Here is a 25,351-nt window from a genome sequence, read left to right as displayed (position 1 = left end):
CGGGAAAACAAATGATCGGGTTTTTGGTCAGTAACGTGTTGTTTGTCTAATTTTTAAGAGTCAAAGTATATCTGCATGCTTATAATTAATACAAGTCTAAAATTTGCATCAAAATGATGACGTCATCGTTTTTTACTTAAAAAGCACGTCACTTAATAATAGTTTTTTGTGCTTGGTAGGATTTTTTAACAAGCGATTTATCGGCTTGAAGTTGCACAATGTGCTAATATATACTGAGTTCACCATGATTATGGTCTATCAGTATCGGATGTATCTGTCTTCCTTATTTAAGTTGCTCTCTAAAATTAAAAGAAAAAAAGTTAGTAATGACAGGTTAGTCATATTTTTTTTATGTTTGTATGACTTGAAAGTCACCAAACAATATTGTGTTAAATATTGGTGACAGAGAAATCAACTAATTTAACGGGTTTTTTATAAGAAACTCAAGTGTAAAATTTGATTAAAAACAAGAAACTGCAAAATTTCCAATTCATCAAGCAACAAGTTTTTTAAAATAATAATCAACAAGTTAAACAAGACTATTTTAGAATCAGACACTTGACGGACAGTAAAAAATATTAACGAACATTTTCGCAAGCATATATTACCTTGAATGGAGAACTTTTTTTATTTTTAAGAAAAAATTATACTTTAAAGATGAAAAAGCAACATCTTTAAACAAGTCAGATGCCCTTCAATTTTGCTCTGGATGTTCGCAAATCGGACATTTCGCCAACTACTTGGATTGACGAGGCTCATTTCATCAACTGCTAAGTTAAAAGCACGGCCAAGATTATTGTCGAAAATAAATTCCAATCGAAAAAAACTAAAAGGCCTAAATTTGCAAAGAAATTTTTTGAATTTAAAGTACTGCGCGAAAATAAAAGGCGCGCGAAAATAAAAGGCGCGCGAAAATAAAAGGCGCGCGAAAATTAATGGCATTAAGGTAGATAAGCATAATATCAACGCTATCAATGTCTGTCTGAAAAGTCAACATAGCTGTCGCACAGTTAGTCTTATACTAATGTAATAGTTTCATAATACGCTTGAGAAATTTTAGAATGAAAAAAAAAAGAAACTATTCAAAGTGAAATCTTGGCCAAAGTAATAATTGAGGCAAATAGCATTGTTAGAAGACTTGCAGTTTTGTAAATAAAATCATGGTTACTTTAGTGTAAAAATTTTTGAGAGAAGAACTTTTCGCGAACTTGCCATTAATTTGCAAGAATAAATTCTGCGAAATTTTTTAATAGATAGATCGATTCGCCAAAATTTCGTTTGCGAAATACATCAGAAATACCGATAAGCGCAAGTAAATTTTGAAATTTTGACGGATAAAAAAAGCACATTGGTTTATCTTCCTAGTCCATTTTTGAAAATAAAAGTGGAAAAACTGCAAAAAGACAATTTTCTTATGGTTTACGCGAAAAAATGTTCTCTTAAAATTTACCATTTTTTGGACCTTTTCGGTAACACAATACAATAAAACACAAACAAAAACGACAAATTTTTAAACAGATCTACAAATTACATGTTACAACAAAACAAACAATGGATACACTCACCTGGATAAAAAACGACGGCTAAAACATACATGATTAAAAAATAAAATCACAATGTATACAAACACTACAGAAGACAAAACAAACTGCTGGCACAACCAAAACATAACTTTTGCGAACACAGAAGTATAGAAAATTTCTTTAGACATTTCCACGATTCTCCCTGCCTTATGGCAAAATATTCCCCATTTTAATAATTTCAAAATCCTTTACTAGGCCTTAGCTATGCTTTTACTTATTTTTACAGATTCACTATTTTCTCCTACACTTATGATGAAGGCTCATATCCTAAGTACTTGTCATTTTTAAACCCATGGAGTAAATGTATTTCAAACATAACTTAAACCCGCTCTCTATCCGACATTTCTGGTCCTAGTATGGTGGAATCAACGACTTCCAATAACGTATAAAAATATTTTGCTTATAATTCTTTTGGATGTTGGAAATCACCTTCCAGAGGTCGCCACATAAATGAGGGAGTCACGTAAAATCAGGGCGTAATCGTCCAAATTCTGTTAACAGGTGAATTAAAAAATAATTCGTCATTGATAGAAACGATTTAATTATGTTGCACACGAGGAGACTCTTCATAGTATTACCAGCAGATTCTTTTGATATTGTTTTGTTAAAAAATTTGTCATATAAAAAGTTTAGGGTACTTCTTGGATACTCCCACTCCCTTCCTTAGTTGGAACAAGGTGAAGAAAATCTGTAATTCGCTATAGTGTAGATACAACTTTAGAAGCGTTACCTGCTGTGCTATCTGTCCGGTTTGGGATCATCGTCCGTCTGTTGACTTTTGGCGTGGCCATTCGCGTTATACCTAAAAGATATTATTTGGATATTTGGATTTGGATATTTCAGGCGATAAGAAAAAAATCTGTGCTCACAAAATTTTCTGCATTTTCCAGACTGGCACTAGGAGAATACGTCTTACAGAAAATAATTTTCGAAATAATTGTTTTGCAAATTTTGCGATTTTTTAGGCTATTACTGGTTTACCCTACTGCGCAAACACCATGTCTTGGTGAGAGAACGTTATAGCAAAGCCTTACGCAAGTCTATTGCCTAGCACCATGGTCTAGCACAAGCCTCCGATTTCTTAATACGTTATTGACGAGAAACGCTATATTGCATCAACGAACAAAAATTTACTAACCGCCTAACAAAGAACAGCGCGGCCCAAACAAAACCTGTTAAGCATATTGTCATGGTAACCAAACCAATTGCAAGGTATGCAAACATGGTAGCTGTAAAAGAAAACAAAGTAAAGATTAGTAATACCTATGTTATAAAATCTCGAAATTAAGTTTCAGAATTAAATAAAGAGCACTTATAGATTCAATTCTTAATCCATTTATTTAAAACTCAGGGAGAACACTAATCTGCTGTTTTCAGGGTCAGATATTTTTCAGTTTTAAGAATCAACACTTAAAAGTAACCTAAAATTATATTTCTTCCCATTCAACCTAATACCGTGCACTTTGGCTTTATATTCAGCCCCTTGAACTGGAATTAAAAGAAAAACTCGACTTACTTGTTTTCAGCTTTCTTCTTTTGTTTGGTTTCAAAACCTTGGATATTTGAATTAATCTTGTAGTGATTGGTTTCTGTGCATCGTCAATCTGACACAGTTCAGGTGTATAGCATTTCAATCCATAGCATTGCTGTTGGTTGACTAAGTAAGCCATTTCACATTTGTCTGATGCACAACATTTGCTCAGGCAACTGTTAATATCTCTAAAAAGTAATTACAAAAAAAGAGAGTTAAAGAAATTATTCGTTTTTCAGTGGATTTACTCAGGATTTTCAAAAAAGCATTTATTACAAAAGTATAAATAAAATCAATTTTTGAATTACAGTTCCAACCAATTGAAGCAGGTGCTAAATTATTAAAAAGGTGGAAACGTACAAAAAAATATTCTAAAATTAATTTCATTGCTCTAATAAAACAGACAACACCAAATCAGACTGTGAGAGCGAAGCTATTGTAAATCAAAATATTAACTTACTTGACATGCCCCAGAAATGTGAAATTACCAGCTTTCATACCACCAATCAAAGTCTTGTTAGTATAAATAGGGCCATGTTTAACGTTCTTTGCGTTACATTTACCTTCAGAATTCAACGAGAAACCAATACCTACAAAGAGAAAGTAGAGTAAACAATCCCTGGAGGAACATACTCGAAAAAAGGATCAAATAGTGAATGTGGTTCTCACACGCAGTTATATACACTGTCTCTATATAACACACATGCATTTTTCTAATAGAACGTGCAACTTACCGGACGGCATATCATCCAACGAAAGAGCTGCGTTATTTCTAAACTTAGTAACGTACGCCAGCTTGGGACTTAACTTGGATGGTTTAGCAATGACCGCTTGACATTGTGCTTCGTCATAACAGCCCACAGCATAACACTTGTCGGAAAACATAAAAGCCACATCACAGAGTGGAGTGTTGCAACATTTTCCAACGCAATCACGCATTGGGATACCTTCACCCAGCTCTGTAAATTTACCTGGAAATAAAAAAAGTTAAACTTTAGGAAAGAACTTACAAAACAATCAAATAACGCTTTTTCTTTTATAAAAATATACTTTATAAGAATATTAGTGTGGAGTTTAAGGTTAAAAACAATAGGTCTATTGTTTGGAACAATAAAGAAGTACTAATAATTCTTATCAAGAAAAAACGTGTGTTACTTTCATTCTAGTAATTTTACGAAGATTTTTTTTCGCGAATTGACCATTCCGGGAATTTTTGTGCAAAAACCTTGTCGCGAATATAAGGAAATTCAGTAAATTCGCGAAAGTTCATCTTCGCGAAAATTAATCAACTCAGGGTACTATGCATAATCATCACACCCTTGCATTTCAGAATACAACAACAATAACAGAAAAGTCAAATAAATGACACAAAGTTGCAGTACCTGAATGAACTCCTCCTCGTAAGGTGACATTGTAAGTAATAGGACTATCAGCACACATTCCGTCATTGGTTGCACCACTGGTTGTCAGATCTCTACCAAATCCTGCAAACATGAATATACAAGACTTTTAAAGAAAGTGCATAATGTGGAGGCAACACATAGAAGGGGATTTACGAATACACATAATGTCAAATTAAAATGCGTAAAAGACTTTATAAGACTTTAATTTTTTATACCGTATGGGAAGAAATTTTTGCGAAATTTATTCTGGCTATGAAAAATGACCTACAAAATTTTTATTGCGGAACAAACCTTTGCGATTAGAAATTATTTATGCAAAATTCAAAACTTAATTTCGACTCTCAATAAGTAAATGCGAAAAGAATGTTTTGATTGAAACATTTTTTATGAAAAGTATTTTAATTTTGCTTCATGAAAAACTTATAGTATATCAACCCAAAAAAATTAAGATTTTTAGATCCAGTAGGCTAGATTTGGAATCGTTTTTTGCAATTAAACTTTGTCTAATTTTGCATAACTTACCAAACATGGTAAAATGAAATAATCGCTCTAAAAATTGCCAAAACTCAAAACTATTGCGAAACAATATGGATGGGGTGAATAAATGGTCAAAAATTACACAATTCACTTGGCAAGTAATTCGTCAACAACAAACAATTTGCGAAGTCCTAAGTGTAGTTTGTCTGAGATGAAAACTTTTGCAATTTTAATTTACAGTGACAATACTTAAGTATTTGACATTTTAAATAGTTATTAAACAGACAAAGTAGATCAAAGGAAAAGGTAGGATATACATAAATACATAATTTACTGACAAACAATTCCCGCCTGTATCAAGTAAACAATGTTTTTCCCTAAGTAGCTGAATATTGTTTGGGGCAAAGTGCAGAAAATCAATTGTTTATAACAAAAAAATGTATACGATTTGCAATGAAAGGTGCAACTATATAGAGGCTAAAAACGAAAAAAAATGTTCAGAAAGAAACCCTTTTTGTAGTAATTATGTAACAAGTCTCTGCTTTAAAATAATTGTTTCTATCCTTCCCTCTACCACAAAACAGAGTACCTAAATGTAGATCGAGTGTTCGACATATTATTTTTTCATATCAGATTTTTCAATTATCTTCGCGATATAAAGGCAGATTGCACCCACCCGTTACTAGAAGTGATCTCTCGCGGCATACAGCCGAATAGAATATACTAATATACACCAAAAAAGCTTACCTGCACTGATGACAATTTTAGATTTACTATGTGCTTTTTGGTTTGTTGCGGTTTTACTTGTAACTGTTTCAGTCGTTGTCGTCACATTTGCATTAGTAGTAGTAGTAGTAGTGGTAGTAGTAGTCAATGAGTCGTTTGTAATTGGCTTGGTTGTAATATGAGTTAGGCTATCGTTAGAAATCAGTTTTTTCTTAAAATTAGTGGCTTTGTTTTGACGAAGTTTTTGCGAAGCTGTTAAATTTTTGATCACGTGTTGTATTAGGTCATCAGTGTCAATGGTTTGGTCAAACACGCTGTCAAGAATATCTTTATCGTTTTCTATGAAATTAATACAATGTAGTGAGAAAATAAGGAAAGTTGAAAGCAGCGTATTTGAGACCTCTTTATAACTTCAAAGCATCCGATATAGTAAAGCCTTTTTTGCTCAAAAAAAAAATCAAAAAAAACCGGGCAGTTATTCAGCGTAAGTGCATGTAAAAAAAAATTGTGTTATTAATAATTACAAATAAACAAACTACAAATCACGTATTTATGCCATTTGATATCCCTAATGTGGAAACAAAAGAGTGCTGACAACATGGACGATGATGACGATGAGATCTGAAATGAAGCTAGTAATAAACAAAGGTTGTGAATGAACAATGTTATATACAACATATATATGTATGGTATACAATTTAAACCAATGGTAACAATTTTATCCAAGATTTTTAAGTGGACAGGTATGTGGTCGGTGTGTGTGTGTGTGTGTTTGCAAATGATGTATTGTATTGTATTGTAGAAGTCACATTGTATGAAGAACTATAACGTCAATGAATGGTGTCAGTTATGTTGTATAAACAGTAAAATATTTAAAAGACTAAATTTTTGCGAAAGTTAAAATTCGCGATTTTGCGATTTTTTTGGGCAAATTCCCGAAATGTTAAATTTTCAGAAACAAGTCACTAAATTTTGTTCTCGTGAAACTTATAATTTTTTGCCATTGTTATTTTAAAGGAGTTTCGTTTTAATAAAATTGTGTCTCCAATTTCTCGTTATTTTCCTGCTTTGAACTGTTATTCACTTTTCATTATTTTCCAAAACAAACGAATGGATTTAAAAGAGTAACAGTAGTTATTAAATCTTTATCATATGCAAAAATTAGTTCTTCAGAAAAATTTAATTAATAATCATTAGCATGTAATTATCGCAAATAATAAGCCTTTTAAGATTATATGTAATGATATTTATAAATCGACTTGAAATTAAATTGACCTTTAATGTTGGATGTATTGAACCAGTACATACCTTGCGAAATAGACGGAACCGAATCTTTATTTAAGAAAGATATTGCAGGGTTTAAATTCAAACTGGTGATATCAGAGTACATCGCAGGCGATGGTTTGCACATTTCCTTTGTTTTGCATTTAACAGCGAAACAGAAAGGTCCCAACATATATGCAACGTCAGCGTTCGAAGATCGACAACACCTTTCTATGCAATCATCCATTGCTTTGACACGTCCGAGTTTGGTAAACAATCCGGAATGCATACCAAGACGTAAAGTGGCATTATATATAATCGGCTCTGCTTTACATGAATGATTCTGAGGATCACCTGAAATTAATTGCAATTTGTTATTGATACTAGCTTGCTTTTGGAAACGCCAATAGGAATGGAGAAAATACAATTTAATATTTCTGGTGTTAGGCGTAGTCTCAAGCATTTTTGACTCTAACTGGTAAGACAAAAAAACCGAAATTATTTAGTAGGAAAAATACGAGAAGAAACATTTTTTAACACATATTCAAGCACAACATTTATAATCTTATCGCATCTTTTTAAATAAATAAATAAAAAAAAATAAAATAAAAAAAATAAATAAATAAACAAACAATATATATCAGAACACGTGACAACAAAAGCTACTCATTTTAGCTCAAGTAAAAACTGTTTTGTTAACAACGAGAAAAAGAGGAAAAAACAGGTATAATAAAGGGGTTGCTTTAACCTCATTTATATTTTCCACCTAATAACATAAGCATTTTTACATCTTATAAATATTTTATTTACCAGCTATTTAATCCTTTGGTAGAATTCACCTTAACATTTTTTTAAAAATTTGTGATTTGTAGCAGAAGACGGTTTGTAGTTAATTTCATTATCGTTGCGAAAAAAAGGTTTTAAAAAAAACTCTTGGAAGAATCCACTAAAAAACATTTAACATAAAATGTTAAATGTTTTTTACTTGTTAAATTAAAAAATGTTAAATTCATTTAACATAAAAACATAAAAAAACATTTATTTTGTGCTTTATCACAAAATGATTTGTTGTCAATTTCATTCTAAAAAGACACGAACAATCAATTAAAACATTTGAACGAAATGGTCACCAAAAAGCACCAGCCACGGTAAATTTAAATTAGCATGCAATAAAATTCCTAGCTAAATCATTTTATTTTATCACTTTTTTAGGCAATCACCGTTACATAATAAAAAAATTATAAAATGGAGAACATTTTTACAGAGGTGTTTTGTATGCACTTTTAAAGGAAATTGTAGAAAACACAATCGACTTTGCTTGTTACAAACAGTCACACGCAATTTCCGTATTATTATAAGAGGCTGGTTATTTATACCCGTGAAAGAGCCACCTAAAAAAATGTCATCGTGCTTATCACAAAACGGTGTTTCTTAATTTCATTAAAAAGACTGCAAAGAAAATCTTTTAAACGGAATAGACAACGTAACCGTGACTTTGCCGCACATTATTTTTAACAATGTAATTATATTCCCTGTGGTTTTAAAATCCGTCACGGTAAATTTAAATTAGCGTACAATATAATGTAACGCTCAGATAATCGTTTTTTAAAGTTTTTATAAGCAATTAAAAAATGTAAACAATAAATTTAAAATAATACAGAATAAAGATTTGCTGACATATGAACTTACCAAAACTTGGAGTGGCTTGCGCGGATGGTTGGAGTGACACGCTGCTCGAAGATGGCGTGGTACCTGCAACATAACAAAGAAGGCGTTTAACTTTTTTCTTAAATTGATGATGACATTGTTTATCCTTACTGCAGAATACAATTGTCCAGTCATGTGGTACCTATCTTCTTTCTGTTTTCCTTTTTACTGCATATACATTTAAAACCGCCTATATACTTTAAGGGGACTAGTTTTCACGGGTTAAAACTTTATTTCGCGGAAATTAATTTATTAATTTTTTTTTGCGAATTAAACAGAGTCTTATTCTTGGGTGAATTAATTTTCGCAGTTACTTAATTTCAAACAGACAAACAAATACTTTGGAGAAATTATTAAAACCGCAAAAATCGAAGTATCCCTAACAAAAATGACCTTTTTTCAGTATTTTCAACAGTATAAATAGTAGTTTTCTCGCCAATTCAGTTGATAAAAGAATTTCTAGGGAGCTTCTTGTATGCGCGAAAGTTAAGTGCCCTGAAATATTTTGCAGTCATTAAATTTCACTACATGGACAAAGTGACACAACATCTCCTCGCGAAAATTAGTTTTTTTAAGATATAGCTATCTCACAAAAAAATTTCTATCGTCTATCTGCTTCTAAGCATTAAATTTCTAAAACTAACTAAACTTGCTTTTAGGAATATATCAGATGTGATAAGAAAACCTGTTCTCAATATGCATTGTATACTATTTTTATTAAAGTTGTTTTAATGAGACATTAGTCTACTTTAAACTTTTTGGGTGGGAAACAGAAAATTTTTAATTTACAAGGAGATCAGACACGTGTTAAAGATAGGAAATGTTTGGGGTGCAAGAGACAGCTATTGTTCAAAGTCCATAAGTTTTCCTACACATCTAATTTATTCCTAGCTTATACTTACTTGATTGTGGTTTGGGTATTACAGTACGTGTTTTGTATGTGGATGAAATTTGTAAAGTTGGTTGATGTGTCGGTATAGTGGGTGTAGTACTAAGTCCTCTGTATAAAATATTAAAAGGTTTTTCTAAACCATCTTTATCAGTCGTTAGTTCGGTTACTGTGTCTTGTACGAAGTCAATGGCATCACTGATACCTGTGCAATTATGTATGTGATTTGTTAAAAAATTAAACAGAGAAAACTAATTACAGCATTAAATATATAGTTTATAATGAAGGAATTAGGCAACGAAAATTATGTCACAGTGCTACGGAAAGAGGTTAAGATGTATGTTGAATTGGCAGTTTATAAAAAAATGTCTTGATATATCTGAAAAGTAAAATTACATAAAAAGTGTGTAAGATGTCGCATTGGTGAAAAACAAATCATGCATGTACATCTAATCGTCTATGTATATATACTTCACTAAATCACTGAGTTGTTGTAGCAATAAATTCCTGTACTAATTGGCATACAGCTAGTCATATAAAACAGTTACATGCATCTTATTACTAATTCGGTAAATAAGGCAACATGTACATTAACAAGGAAATATTGCCCTGTGTTAATAATGTTAAAAGTAAAAAGATTTGTTATATCAGTTCATTAGATTGTTTTTTCGTTAACATTGTGTGGCTTATTTTATCAAGTGTCGACTCATTTTGTATAGTTGGTCAGGTGTATTTGCATCAGTTTTTGTATTCGGAACTATGTTCATTATATGCATCAAAAAAGGTGGATTAGTTTTTAGTTTTGTATTTTTAGGTATGTTCAGTATATTAGCAGTTCAGTCTATGAATTATTCTATTTGCATGTTTCCTGTTTTCGTAATGGCGGTATTCTTTGTTTTGGTTCTGTATTTTTGTAAAGTTTCTTGTTTGGGTGTAATTCAAAAATCTCAAAAACCATGATACCCTACCATTCAGAAAACTTTTGAATAGTTCCGGAAAATGGTCCAAATAAATTTGAGACTTGTTCTTAGTTTTGTTGTTGTTAACTGACGTAGCATTGTAGGCATCAGGAAGGGCCAGTAAAACTGATTTAAATGCAGCATATGCTAATTCAGCAGTTTCATTTTCTGGTGTGGGTTTCCCTCTTAGTAGCAGCAATTCAGATAAATTAGATTTATCGATGACTAGAACACAAGGACAAGCACATATAAACACAAACACATGACAAGCTCTTATTTGCTTTCAACTAATTTAAACAAGATCCATCGTGTGTTATGGTACACAGACTTACCAAACTTTGAAGATTTTTTGAAAGCTATTTGTGGTATAAATGTTGTTGGTTTCGCGATTCTGGTTTTACATAAACTTGGACTATAACACCGAACAGTATAACAGTCTTTGTCTATCATGAAACTGAGATCACAGTCCTTCTCATTGCAACAGTAGCCCATACACTCTGTCATTGTATCTGCTTGTCCATGGTCTCTAAAATCACCAGCATTGATGCCACCAATTAGTGTTTCATTGGTTATTATGGATTTATCCCAAGCATCATCAGAGCATTGATTAACTGGTTCTTTGGATGGCGTGGGAGAACGACTAACACCAGTAAAAGTTGGCACTTTGCTTGCAGGAGATGATGGCGCATTTGCAAGTGTTGCTGTCGACACTGCGACAGATGGGGCAGCTTTGGATGCTTCTGATTCTATTATTGCAAAGCAGATATTTGAATTTTATCATAGTTTTGTCTTCTGTATATCTGCGTATGTGTCGTTTGTTGTCGTTGTAGTTGGTGACATACTCACATGAATAATACATTCACATCCCTCTATACTTTGGTTAAAGTGGTGATTAAGTGAATAGAAATGTAGTCAACTTTGTAGAATTAAAAAAGACGGTAAATGCGCAGTTGTCATGTTTGTGGATTGGGTAAATAAAAAAGTGTCAATGACGTCATAGTACAAAAGTTAATGTGCATTTCTTATCTTTCTGTAAAGGCTGTTGAAAATCAGTCCATTGCACCAGCTACATAAACTCTTTTATGTCAAAATGTCTTCAGTTTGGTCACAGTCGCAATGATTAATTAAACATTACATTTTCATGATTTAGAAACTATAATTTCAAAAAACTACCCATCAAAAACATCACACTTCAGTGCTAACTTAAATTTTTTTCTTTCTTTTTTAGAAGCCAGTGTTTAACTTTTTTCCAATTATATGCCTCACTCGTTTTCTATTTATTAGGTGCACACCATGCACTTAAATACCTTATGTTTTAAGTAGTTTAATCTAATTTTTAAAGCCCCAATTTTATGTGAGAAATAGTAAATTTAAGACAAAAAACACATGCAAAGGACAAGACGTGTAAAATTAACATGCATGAAATGTGAATGCAATTAATGTATATATGTATTAAGTAGGAGTTGACTTACTTTGCTGCAATGCCTCGTCAGCTGCATCTTCTATTGGTCTAAGCATAGCTAACATAGGCATAAACAAATTCGAATTCTTCGCAAGCCTTGTGCGACAGCTATCTTTACTGTAACAACGTACACCATAGCAGTCACTTTGAATTTTAAAAGCTATGTTACATTTTTTGTCCTGACAGCATCTAGCTTTGCAGTCTTCCATGTTATCGACCTGACCCATATCAGAAAAATTTCCAGAGTTGATTCCATTGATAAATGTCATGTTTTGGGCCTCAGAAATTGGAGTACAAGTATTTTTGATAGGAGCGGTTACTGTAGGTTGTGCTAAAGTGAAATACGTTGCACATAAACCTTTTAATCCTAGAATATTTTTTTTTAGAAGCAGAATATAATTACTTAATAAAAAAGCTTAAATTTTGTGGGGATTAAAAGTCCCAAATTTTCTGTCCATTTATATCTATGTTTAAAAGAGACAAAACAAATACATCTTTATTTTTCTGTTTTTTATAAACCTGAAAAAGTTGCTATTTTACTTTTACTTTTGGTACTTTTCTTTTTCTTCTAAGGTACTTCATTAGTGAAACTCAATCTCCTCAAAACAACTAAATTTAACATGGAGAGCCAACCAAACTAATTACATACTGAAAAATTAAATTCTCTTGAAGCAAATAGGCATGTGATAAGTGGAATACAATAAAGTTGAAACTCTTAAAATAACCTTACTTGTATTTCGGGCCTTTCGTATCACTCTATGTTTGATAAACGCTAGCTGTGGTTTGTAATAAGTTGAGAAAGCCGGTTTGATTTTGCATGTATCATCTGAAAAACAATGCACATTAAAGCATTGTGAACTTAATAAAAATGCAACGTTACAATCTTTTGATTCACCACAAGTTTTCACACAATCTGACATTTTCTCAACTTTTCCTTTATCTTCAAATGTACCAGCATTGATAGCAGAGGCTAATGTGACATTATCAATTGGAGTATCTGCTTTGTAAACATATTTGACATATTCATTTCCAGCAATTTCTTCTTTGTATACTGTTTCTCCATCTTCAATATCTTCACTTTTAAATGCAGTTAGTAAAGATGTATTGGTGTTCAAGTGATCAATGTTTTCCGCAGTCTCAGTAAAATCTAATAAAAATGATAGAAGGTAAAACTATGTCACTTACAATGTCCAAAAGTTAAGGGAAAAACAGCCTTACTTTTCTTCAACATGTAAACATCATTTGCCATTTGTCCTCCTAAGCCGTATTTACATTTCCGCGATGGAGAATATTTATCATACGTTGCTTTATTTTGTTTTGCAACAAAACACTGTCCTCCCTTTTGAAGTGCAAAGTACTTCATTTTCATCTTTTCAGCTACTTTTGCACAGATTCCAATAGGATCGGAACGACTATCAAATGGTTTGGATAGTAAAGGATCATTCTTCTCCATCCTTCTAAAAGCACGATCTTGCAAGTCTGCCCAGCAACCAAGAGCAATCACAGAGCCTAAGATAGCAAATTGATAAAACATTTTAAAATTTAGTTATTACATATTAATTATTGCTGGATTTGGATAACACCTGATATTTATCTAATTAAGAATTTATTCACTACAAAAATTCACCTACCATCATCAAATGATTTGTAAACACTGTTTGCAAATGGTCCACCTTTACCTCCTTTGCATGCCTCAGATTTACCGTATCTTTTATATGTTTGTTCTGACAAAGGACCACTGAAACAAGCTCCACCATTTTGAATAGCAAAAACTAAAATCAATTAATAAACAAAACATATAGACAAAAAGTAATTACACAAAAAATATAGAATAAAGGTTTAAGTTACCACTATTTAATTAGAAATTTTTATGTAAAAATCACCATTACTTACCTTTATACCCTCTGGCTTGTGACACACTGGAACAATCATTTACAGGATCACTACGCTTCTTATAAGGATCCATAAGTTTAGGATCTGTTCCTTCTAACAGGGGCAGTGCAAATGCAGTGATATCAAAGTCTCTCCAACACCCCTTATACGAATATGGCACTAAATATAAGGTATTAAATTTAGACACAGACAAAGATTTCGCTTGACATATTATAATTATATAAAGAGTCTTTTATTCACAATAGTGGAAATATTAAGATACTACTTTAGATTTGAGTATCTATTATGAACATACCAGTTTCACCTAAATCATCTTTTGGTGGATTCCAATTAATGTATGCTATCTTAGGACTGTAATACTCTGAAACTGCAGATTTAAGTGCACAATCATCATAAGAACTACACTTCACAGTAAAGCAAGTGTCCTTGATAACAAAGGCAACATTGCATGTATCTGTTCCACAACATTTGTTTATGCATTCATCCATTGATGTGACATGACCCTTATCTGTAAAATCCCCTGAACTAATGCCTCCCTTCAGTGTGACATCATGGTAAATTTTAGACACTCTGACATCTTTACAACTTGAAGGTTTTGTTGTGATTAGAGCTTTCGTATCACCTGTCTGTTCATCTACGAATGAGAAAATTAAAAGCTTTTTAATGAAATCCAAACTAATTTCTTTTTAAATATATTGCAAATGTGATAATGACAAAAAGTGACAGTGCAGGCATCTATTTTTAATAAATATGTTCTAACTTTGCTTTTGTCTGAAAATGCTCAGTACTTCTGGTGTACTTCAAAAATATCTTTAAAATTAAAATTTTGCTTACTTTTAGGTTCTGGACGATATCTGTTCAGAAATGCTACCATAGGATGATACGGAGATGGTTTTGCTTGTCTGGTATCACACAATCTATCGTTCGCACATTGGAGAGAAAAACATGTATGCTTCACCATAAATGCTGCATCGCAATCTTTCAAACTGCAACAATGGCTCAAACATTCATTAAAGTTTTCAACAAGACCATGCGATGTGAAATTACCTGCCTTTATACCTCCAACCAGAGTAGCATTCAGCAGTACTGGATTATGAGGACACACATCTGAACCTGTGGTGATTTGTTTGTTGCTTTCATCTATGCTATCAGGTACTGGTACACCTAAATATGTTACAATTGTTACGAAAAATACAGTTATATGAAATAAAATAATGATTATAGTATTATCATCAATTACTTCAAAACAAATAGAAAATACATACGATCACCAAATCCTCTTCTAATAAATGCAAGCTGTGGATTTAAATTTGAAGATTTTGCTTTGCGTATACGACATAAATCCTTATTAATACATTTAACAGCATAACAGTTCTCATCAAGCATAAATGCAATTTCACATTCATCCATATTGCAACATCTATGAAGATTACAAATCATAATTAAAAATCATAAATGCTAATTCACTGAAACGAATCATCATTAGTAACTAAAAACAAGAAGATATATATGTACCGCTGTTTACAATCTTCCATATCAGTAGCGTAACCAAGGTCAGTAAAATTGCCTGCTTTTGCTCCCCCAAGAGCCACAGTATGACCCAATAAGAGCATCTGTTTCTGAATCACGAACTTCTAAATTTGCTTTACCACAGTCGTTTTTATAACCAAGCTTAAATTGTTTCATGTCCAGTACAATAACTTCGCCAAACTTTCCTTCTATATTCCACACACATTGCACAGGGCCATCTAGTGTATCAGGATAAATGGGACTCACAATTGTGCCAGAAGGTTGTGCTAATGTTGAACCACAATCTAAATTAGAAATGTGTTTAATTGCATACAAAACTTGAAGATTGTTTTATTCCATTAACTTTCAGTGAAATAAATAACCTACAGTATTTTGTAAAATCACATTGAGCAGCCAAATCTTCTATTTCACTGATTCCAAGAGCTTTATCATAAATCTTAAAATTATCAATCTGTCCATTGAGAAAACGAACACCTTTATGTCGACCAATACCAACTCTTTGATCCCAATCTTTTGATATTAAACCCTGACCTTTCTCTCTAACTCTTTCAGTTCCATTTACCAATATAATAGCATCCCCTGTTACTGAGTCATATGTAGCAGCAATATGATTCCACTCATTTGGTTTAATCAACTTTTTTTCTGAAATTGCAAAGTTCAATTGCTTAAGAATACCTTTTTGATAAATGAACACTGATCACAGAGCATTCTCTGTGATCAGTGTTCATTTATCAGAATAATTTTTTTGCTGCAGTAACTTTAAACTGTAACTTTAAAGGGAAATTTCATCACTACAAAAAATTATAAACTGTGTGGCCAAAGACATACCAAAGATCATTAAATGTGTATTTTTTTGAAAAAAATTTATTGAGAAAAGGCTTACTTTTAAAATATTTGATAGCATTTTTATTTCATTCCAGAAATTTTTTTGCTTAAAAATCTAACTACACATGCAAAATAGTATATACTATTAATACAAATAGATAATATAAATAATCTAGCTATTTAAAAACACTTTAGTGAAAGAAAAAAACCAAGAGTTCTGCAAACAGCTTTATTAAAACCTCCAATATTTATTACCGCAGAATATGTTGCTAAATTCAGTGACCAGGACACCATTTTTGTAAAATAGAATGGTCCCACATAAAAACAAATTTGATTGTATTATTTTAGATTTATTGAGATAATTATTTATTTAGATTAACTGTCCACAAGAAAGGTTAAAATGATTTCAATTTCAATTTCAATTTGGATCAGAACAGAACCATCAACCAATCAGCTTCCAGAAATCACAATTGTCTGTTCCCGTCCATTTTATTTTGTTTTTAGGTGGAAATTCACCTTAAGATCAATGTTGGGTACAATCATGTACAAAACATGAGCAAACACACAAAAGTACTTTACATGGTTAGTTTATTTTAGAAGATAAAAAATTCATACCTGTGATGACGTTAAAGATTATGTCTTCAGTTTCATTTCTGTGAAACCACCGTACATCTCCTCCAACAATTTCAAAATGAAATTGACCGAGATCATGCTTTGAATGTTCACCAACTGTATCAAATAACGAATGCACACCTTCTACTTTATTCAGTTGTACCCAAGCAGCTATAGTAATGGCTTCACGTGGACGTACTTTCATAATGCTTCCATCTATGACAATATCTCCTCCTGGCGGTATTTTAACAGCATGGCGACAAGAACTATGTGAGTCATACAATTTTGCTCCCCCAGCTAGGAAGCCGTTATTTCCAAAGGAAGATCTATCTAAACTAACAGCACCATCCATTTTTTCAAAATCTAAGTCATCAATAAGTCCAACATGCCCTTTGGGAATAGCTGAGCGAGATTGTGGTTTCTCTTTCAAAACTAAAAATAAGTAAAAATGAACAACATGTAGCAATTATTTGGTCATAGTAACACGCAGTTGCTTTGTATTATTTAGGGGTAGCTAGCTCAAAAAAACATGTTGGCTACCTAAACAGGAGCACTACTTACATTGATCAAGAGAGGTGTTGAAAAGCTCTACTCGCATGCATGGAGTTATGCCAGACCAACTTATAGGTATAAACCTAACAAAACGACTTAAAATTGGATTCTTTAAAGTCTTGTACGTTGTATCTAGCCCATCTTCATTTCCAACAAATATCTAAAACAAAAATTTAACGTAGTGGAATTTCACTTCATAGAAAACAGTAGATAAATCCTCGACAAGTAAAGTCGCTTCTCATCTGTTCGGTCAATCGCTTTCGTTTTCTTCGGGCACGTGTAAAGAGTTTTTGTTTTGATCTCACTTACCCAGATCTTTAGGTCGAACTTGATTATTAAAAAAAAACAGCCCCACCCAAGCTCGTTCCTAGGCATTTTTCCATGTTGATAAAGAAGTTGATAGCGAGACACTCTGCAATAACGGCTCAGGGGCCACAATACCCTGGGGACGAGGTTGAGCCCCACCGGCATTAACACCGTTTTCATACTAACCTTTTCTTTTCCATCTTCACGATATGGCTCCCAATGTCGCTCATCGTCACTAAATTGAAGTTTGAATCTTTTCACCCACGATCGCATGCTGATGTCACCTTGAGTAGCTATCCTGCAAAACATGTGTCTGTTACCAATATCAATCTGAAGAAAAGGTTGTTTTCCTGCTAAGGTTTTGTTGACATCAGCGCACCACGAACCAGCATAACCTGAGTAAGAAAAAGTAAAGAAGTCAGTGTGCACAGCAAATTACCTTAAGGTGGAATTCCACAAAGAGATTGGAACAGCAACAACAATAACAAAAGCAATAACAAACCATCTCGCTTACCTTCACCTTTTTCTTTGATTCGCAATCTACCTCGGGAAGGAGCAAAGTTATCCATCGACGAAGAAGCTTTCATCCGATCATCTTTGATGATACTCGAGTCACTAATTCCAATTGGACTCATGCATCCTTTAAAAAGTAAGCAACATTGAAGTATATATTCATATCATGAGTAAATAAAAAATACTCTCCACTTTTTCGAAAGAAAAATTATTATAAATCATAGGGCAAAACAATGCAGCTACTAATTATAGTGGTTTAAGAATTTAACTAAATGTGTACAATTTAACGTGTGTGCAGTACAGAAAAGTCAGTGGTGGCTGTTGTGGTAAAGTCTGTTGTCTGCCGCATACTTGGAGGTAAAAAGTTCTTGTGCGGTGTCATTTCTTAACGGTAAAAAAACACAATACTTACCTGTTTTTAAAAAGCAGAGAGATGGTTTATCAACCGTCTTACTTAGTTGTGTCGTGTTTGTTGAATAGTTAGTATTAATTACAATTTTTTGAAATTAATTGGAAAATTTTTTGGTTACTAAATCGATTAAATAATGCAGAAAAATGTGATCAGCTAGTGACATTATTGATGTTTCTAAATCAGTTATGGTTAAGTGTGGTATGGTTATTGTCGTCGTTAATATTGTGATTATTGTTATTGTTGTTATTGATTTTGTCTTTGTTGTTTTTGTTAATCTTGTTATAGTTATATGTGAAACAGCAGGGTTAATTAAGCGTATAAAGATTTAGCGAGCGAAGCAATTATTGATTGAGCTTATAAGAGTTGTGGTATTAATTATGTTTATAAAGTCATAAATTTTTGTTGAAGTGGTTTAGCAACCAAGTAAGTATTGTCAAGTGGTCATCACCTGTCCTAGTCTTCACCGTCAATGTGATGGTTCTTGTTTTTTTCATGCTAAATAAAGAATATTTACCAGAGTTTTCTACGATAAATGTGTTGTTTGGTGTAAATGCAAGGCTATTCGAGGTGCTGACACTTGACACATTGTTAGCTACCATTTTGGAGTTTTTCTTTTCATTTTTTAACGGAATGGTGGTTAAGTTAGAATTTGACTTGTTTTTAAAAATTAATGTAGGTTGAGTAGAAACATTTTTTGATTTGTCAGGAGATGTATGATCCTGTGGATTGGAATTGTTAGTTGAGTTGTTCATATTAAAGTGCAAAAGAGTTTCCATGTCTTTACTAAATGCTGATTTGCTCTGATTGGGTGCAGATAAATTGGGTGCAGATAAATTGGCTGCAAAAGATTCTAAAATATTATTTATTAAAGAGGAGTTCGACGCGTGTATTCCAGGAGAAGTTGAGTTGGCTGAAGTAGTTGCCTGACTACTTTGATTGGTTGAGTTATGCTCTTCCAACAAACTCTCAACTTGTGTTTTTAATTCCACGATTTCGTGGATGGCTTTTTTTACATCCTCTGGCGACGGTTTGACAACAAGTTTTGTATCTGTTTCATTTTCGAAATTATTAGTCAAATTTTTATCCGTAAATTGTGACTCTTTTACAGTCGATTGGTTTTGGCTTGGAGTGGAAATCTTATCATAGGAACTTGATTCGGTTATTGGAACGTAGGTGTTGAGATACCTTAATTGACCCTGCTTTTCACGATTGCTATCTGCTTTAGAAACATCAATAATCTCAATATCTGAATCTTTTGGTTCATCCACCATAGAACTGAAATATTCTACAGGTTCCTTACTTTCTAAAATCATATTTTGGTATGTTTTGCGTTGTATAGTAGAAAATGGATACATGAGGGAGTAAAAGTTGCGAGTTGCGTCGTTTGGGTGTGATTGAATGTGTGATGTGCGTTGTTGCTGTGCGTTGTCTGTGACATACTGTCGCACAACAGATTGAGGATAGTTTAACAAACCTCTGGTGAGCGATTCTGATTTAGGCAATTGGATATGCGCTGGGAACGGCACATCCACGAGGCTGTCCTTTGTGGCAATAACATTTTCTTGGGTGGTTTCTAACTCCTCTGGATGAGGAATCTGATCTTTTTCATCCATAAAGCGAAAATCCTTATCTGTGGAAAACTCTTTAAGCGGTTGGATATCAGCATTGAACGTTTTCTCTATTGCTTTAACTGGCTTAGCTGCTGGAATAACACTCTTTTGTGGCAATAACGAAGTTTTCTTTTGTGTATTCGATTTTTTTGGTTGTGCAATATTTATAGCAGGAGTGTGGACAAAACTTTTCTGTAAAACTGTATTTCGGTTAATTTTCGGTGTCATTTCTATACTATTTTGCTGAGACATCTTAGTAGTCGTTGTTTGAAGAACATTTCTTTGTTGCAACACAGCAGCTGGTTTTCCAGGATACACTGAACTTCTTTGTTGTATATTATTATTATTATTATTCAACGAATTCATTGGTTGTTGTTGTGGCACAACTCTGTATGGAATTATAGGGATTTTATTTTCCTTTACAGCATTGGTAATTGTCGTAGTCAATGGTGTTTGTATTGTCGAAGTTACCAAAGCTGGTTTGGACATCTGCGCAGATTTCTTGACAGGAGCTACAATAGTTAGATTTTGAGCAACGTTTTTTAGTGGAATATTGGTAAAGCTTTGAAGATTTGGAATTCGATTAACTGTAGACTTCCTTTCAACGATTGGAACTGTAGCAGGAGTAGGATTTGGTAACGCGAATGAATTCAAGTTAGAAATTTGCTGAGTGTAACCACCTAGATATGTGTTGGGATTTATTAATCCCTTAGATGCGACATTTACTGAAGTCAACGAATTGGCCTGAGATGGTACGTTTGTGATCATATTCTTCTGCATTGTTGAAAGCAAGTCGTCGTTTTGTTGTTGCGAATATAGAGGTGGTAATAACGACTGATCGTATATATTACTTCTCGGACTTACAATACTACCTATATCCCCTTGATTTGTGTCAATACTATTCACGTCCAAAACTGGTTGGAATGAGGCCATACTCCCTATAGTTCGCTTGGATGATAATGAATCTTCCTGGGCTTGTTCAGCCAAAAGTTTATCCATCAATGCACGATCTGAAGCCGAATCTTTCAATAATTTTGCGTATGCCACCCCTAACTCATCATTTGGGTGGTTATTATACAAAAATGGATAGTCCCTAGAGTATCTATGTTTTGAAGTTCTCCCTTTGGGTTTTTTTTTACTGTGTTTGTTGTGATGTGTCTTCCTCCTTTTCTTATGCTTCCTGTGTAATTGTGGTTTATTTTTAGTTGAGTGTTGTATAGAAGATGAAGTATTTTGAAAGCTAAAAGTCACATTATGTGGCAGGGTTAAAATTGTTTTTGTACCAGCCAAACTGAACGTCACTTTGTTTGCCGTTACATTATTATTTCTAATGTTCTCCGGTGTAAAATAACGTGTGGAATTCTTTTTGCGTTTATGACTGTTTCGTATATGTCTCTTTTGATGATATCGAGTTAAATTATTACTGTTAGTATTATTGTAGGTTTTTATCTTTTGTTTAAGTTTTTTAATGTATCTTTCTTTAACTTGTGTCATCTGTAATGGTCTCGCTTGTTTACCTAAAATGTTTACCATAAATCAATTACTTAATAGAACAGGTAGAAGAATTAAATACTGACATTTTCTTTGCCAGGCTAACCTTATCACCGCCCCTTATCGCCGTAATATTGGCGTTATATTTCAAGTGTTTACGGTTAAGCTACCGTGATTTACATTAAATACATACAATTGGCATATATCAATCCAGTCACAAAAGTAGCACTAGAATTTTATGTCATAAACTGAATTACGTTGCAAACGACTATCAAAATTTAACTTCTTTATAGACAATAAAAAATGGAAAGTATTGTTGCTTAGTTCGGTTAAAATGACAATGTCGTTCTTGATTCTTTCCTGCAGAATACTTACACTCTGATATACTGTTTCAATTTAATTACAGGCAAAAACAGACAAACTAGTTAAAGAAACCGATATGCACGAATTAAATGTTCACCAAATTGTAATTGAGTGGACTTCATATCTCTTCACGACTTTTTACTTCATTTTTCTACCGTTTATTCTCATGTAAATCAGGTTTTTGATGAATATAAAATTTTTTATTTAACTATATTCCTAATATATCTGTGGCTAGTTATTCTAACGTTAAAACAGGAAAACCTAATCTTATTGTAAAACAGGGAAGCATCTCTTCAGCAATTTATTAAGCAACTTGAAGATCCTAAAGATCATGCATTTTTATCTTACGTATATTTTTTCTATGTTTTCTTCTCCTCCTTTTCATCTTTTTCTTGACAGCTATTTGGTCATTTCTTTGAACAAATGGTCTCAAAATTTTAAATATGGTATAGTCTGCATTTCCATCACGCAACAAGTTGCATCTGCGATCTTTATCGCCAATACATTTGATACCGTAACATTTAATACCATCAAATAAACCAACTGAAAATGTCTCGTTTCTGCAACACAACTCATTGCAAAGTTCTAAATTATCTGCTTGTCCTAACGACTTCACATTGTCTTGATTTAAGCCATGCTTTAGAGCATAACCGCGTTTTATATTGTCTATCTGACATCTTGATGCCTTCGTCCCTAAAAGAAAAAAAATCGGCTTTTACAGTATATAACAGAAAAATGATTTTTCCTAGAAAAAGGTTCTTCAGGGAAGGTTCATCAGTTTAATTAAAATTCATTGTCAATGCTCTGAAGAGATTTCAAAATTCAATGGGATTTTGGGCTATGAAATCTAGTTCTTCATTTGAGCAAATGTAGGTACTAAAATGAAATTGTATATTTGTCTAAAACGGCAGCTTAACATTAAGTTTATAACAATGTTTTTGAAGAAACAAATATGTTCAAAAGCTATGAAATACATGTTCTTTCTGCAGTTAACTAAGACATGTGTAACCAGGCGTGCAAGATGGCAGAGGAGCTGCATATAGTGCTTTTGCATTCGATCTAAATCATATATTTATACATACTTTTTTAGTTTTGTTTTGCTGAAAAATTGAACAGTGGGTATTTAAATAACTAATAATTTAAGTCTCCTTTTATTTCAAACCATCACTGGTTGTGAATCAAGCAAAACTTAAAAAAATTAATGAAAGTTTGCTTTTAAAAAAGCTGGCTTTTAATGATAATGCATTTCCAGTATTTGCCTTCCAATGTTATCCAAAAGTGGTAAAGACAAAAATGCATAATAAACTTTGATAAACTGAGATAAATCATTGCATAAGAATATGAGTCTGTGCTGAAAAGTTTGCTGCAAATGTTGTCCTTCCGCAAATGAGTTGTCTTCGTTTCAAAGTGTGCAGAGAACTGCAGCATCATTTTTAGACTACACATTCAAATCAGATATATAAAATCAGGTGTATATATAACTACATTTATATGCAATGCAATGCATTGCTTATTTAGTTCGCACAGAAATACTATCCAAGATAGATAAGTTTTGCACCTAATATTTATTTTTATTTCTCAAATGCAATTTTAAAGGAAATATTCTAAGCAAGCAGCTTACCTTTTTGTATGAAAATTGCGATAAACACTGCAATATAAATGCAACAAGATATTAATCTTGTATTGTCCCAAACGATCATAGCGTAAATTCTCTATCCTGCATATCATCAGTGCATCAATGCAACTCAATAAAATACAAATAAAACCATGCTATAAATCTTTCCATTGGTTATGCACTCCTTTTTTTTAACTGCATATTTTTTATATTTCTTTCAAAAACATTAGCATATTTTGCAAAATTTATGTTTCTAACGTTTGTGTTTTAAAAACTATATTTTCATGCTCATCGATTTTGCTGCGCTGCACATTGAGTAGATAGTGTTAGTGAAAAGGTCTGACTTACGTCAAAAAATGGCGACCCCATACAAAGAATTTAATGACCCTGTATTGTTACTGTTTATTCGGAAATTACACATTGTCCCTGCTTCGTTTAATTCATATTCTACTAAATTCATCAGAAACTATACGCTATGGACATGTGCACAACAAAAGCAATAGCGCGTATCGCTATAATGATTTATCGTATCGATATCTCATGGCGCGAAATTTCTTTTTACGCTTAAATAAATTTCATGCAGCTAACTGCACCGGTTGATGTCAATTTAATTAAAACAACTGTGTTCGATTAGTTTAAAAAATACATATTTTTTTTTATGCTCAAAAAGATATGTTCAAGATAATTAACTCAAGATACAAATAATTTTTGAGTATGTTAAACAAACACATGTGCTGTTAAGGGTTTGTTAAAGCATAAACCAGTATTAGGCTTTGTCGAAACTTACGTTATTTTTGTTTGATTTGCGCTGTTCTGCGTATTTTTTACTTTATTTTTATATATCTGAGAAAGTGAAGTTATACAATATAAAACAGATATTTTGCATTCTTTTCAGTTTTTTTGAGAATAATACTTTCAGTAAGGAGTTTTTATTTATAACGAAGACTGCGTTCTGATTGGTTGAAAGTTTACAGTGATATATTACTCCGTTAAAAAGTAGGAACTTACTTTATTTGCTTTTTGGCGAAGCAAATTTATTCAAGTAAAATCGAAATAAACAAAACTCCGAACGCTCAGCTACATTTAGCCTGCACATTCGCGTTCAATTCGCTTTATAAAAATCCCTTTTGCATTTTCAAAAGAAGAATGCACAATAATTTGCGGTAGGGCTGTTCCGAAACCGCTTGATCTTGTAAGAACTTCAGACCAATTTCAAAAAAATGATCTACAAATGAGAAAAAGGCTTTTTTAATTTTTGTCAAACAGTCAAAGTGCTACAGCCGGCAGACTGCAAAGTCGCAACTTTTGCACATACGTAGTCCAGATAGACAGCATGGAAAAGTTAGTCACATTCTCTAGCACTCGCGCTCACGTCGGGGCCGACGAAGGCCCCAAAATTCGTGAAAAAGGCCATCAGATTTAAAGAATTTAAATCTGAATTTTAATTTTAACCAACTCTGAACATTCAAAGATAAACTTTGATAAGTTCGAAATGTGTAAATTTAATGTAGAAATAGCCTACGCAATTATTTGTGACGAGGAAATTCAAAATTAGCTGACTTGTCTAAACATATTTTAACCAAGATTGTAAGAGTCCAATGGTTCCTAGATAGGGTATCTGGTGTCTTT

General features: G+C 32.7%; 1 protein-coding gene across 1 annotated transcript; it reads right to left on the bottom strand.

Annotated features, from left to right (window-relative positions):
- On the bottom strand, positions 1-24,036 carry LOC130637008 (uncharacterized). The gene is made up of 28 exons (XM_057446862.1): positions 23,729-24,036; positions 22,456-22,800; positions 20,118-21,770; positions 18,233-18,358; positions 17,905-18,113; positions 17,422-17,572; positions 16,864-17,292; positions 15,790-16,065; positions 15,450-15,707; positions 15,159-15,329; positions 14,728-15,057; positions 14,189-14,527; positions 13,894-14,052; positions 13,632-13,772; positions 13,219-13,509; positions 12,731-13,147; positions 12,011-12,331; positions 10,871-11,284; positions 8,673-8,735; positions 7,029-7,337; positions 5,742-6,059; positions 4,497-4,598; positions 3,849-4,085; positions 3,575-3,704; positions 3,100-3,302; positions 2,722-2,812; positions 2,314-2,385; positions 1-299 (listed from the first exon to the last, which is right to left on the bottom strand). Exons 1-27 carry the CDS (start codon positions 23,805-23,807, stop codon positions 2,322-2,324), a joined length of 7,626 nt encoding a protein of 2,541 aa, XP_057302845.1. The 5' UTR covers positions 23,808-24,036; the 3' UTR covers positions 1-299; positions 2,314-2,321.
- Positions 24,037-25,351: the final 1,315 nt, after the last annotated feature.

The sequence above is a fragment of the Hydractinia symbiolongicarpus genome, chromosome 3 (genome assembly GCF_029227915.1).
Source record: "Hydractinia symbiolongicarpus strain clone_291-10 chromosome 3, HSymV2.1, whole genome shotgun sequence".
Lineage (NCBI taxonomy): Eukaryota > Metazoa > Cnidaria > Hydrozoa > Anthoathecata > Hydractiniidae > Hydractinia > Hydractinia symbiolongicarpus.
The sequence above is the reverse complement of the archived record's forward strand: the minus strand, read 5'-3'. Positions and strand labels throughout refer to the sequence as shown.

Coding starts and splice junctions, on each gene's coding strand:
- LOC130637008 (XM_057446862.1), bottom strand. CDS start 23,807: ATGATCGTTTGGGACAATACAAGATTAATATCTTGTTGCATTTATATT. Junction 6,060..7,028: donor GGTTCCGTCTATTTCGCAAG/GTATGTACTGGT, acceptor TTAATTTCATAG/AAAACGATAAAGATATTCTT. Junction 4,086..4,496: donor ACGAGGAGGAGTTCATTCAG/GTACTGCAACTT, acceptor TTTTATTTCCAG/GTAAATTTACAGAGCTGGGT.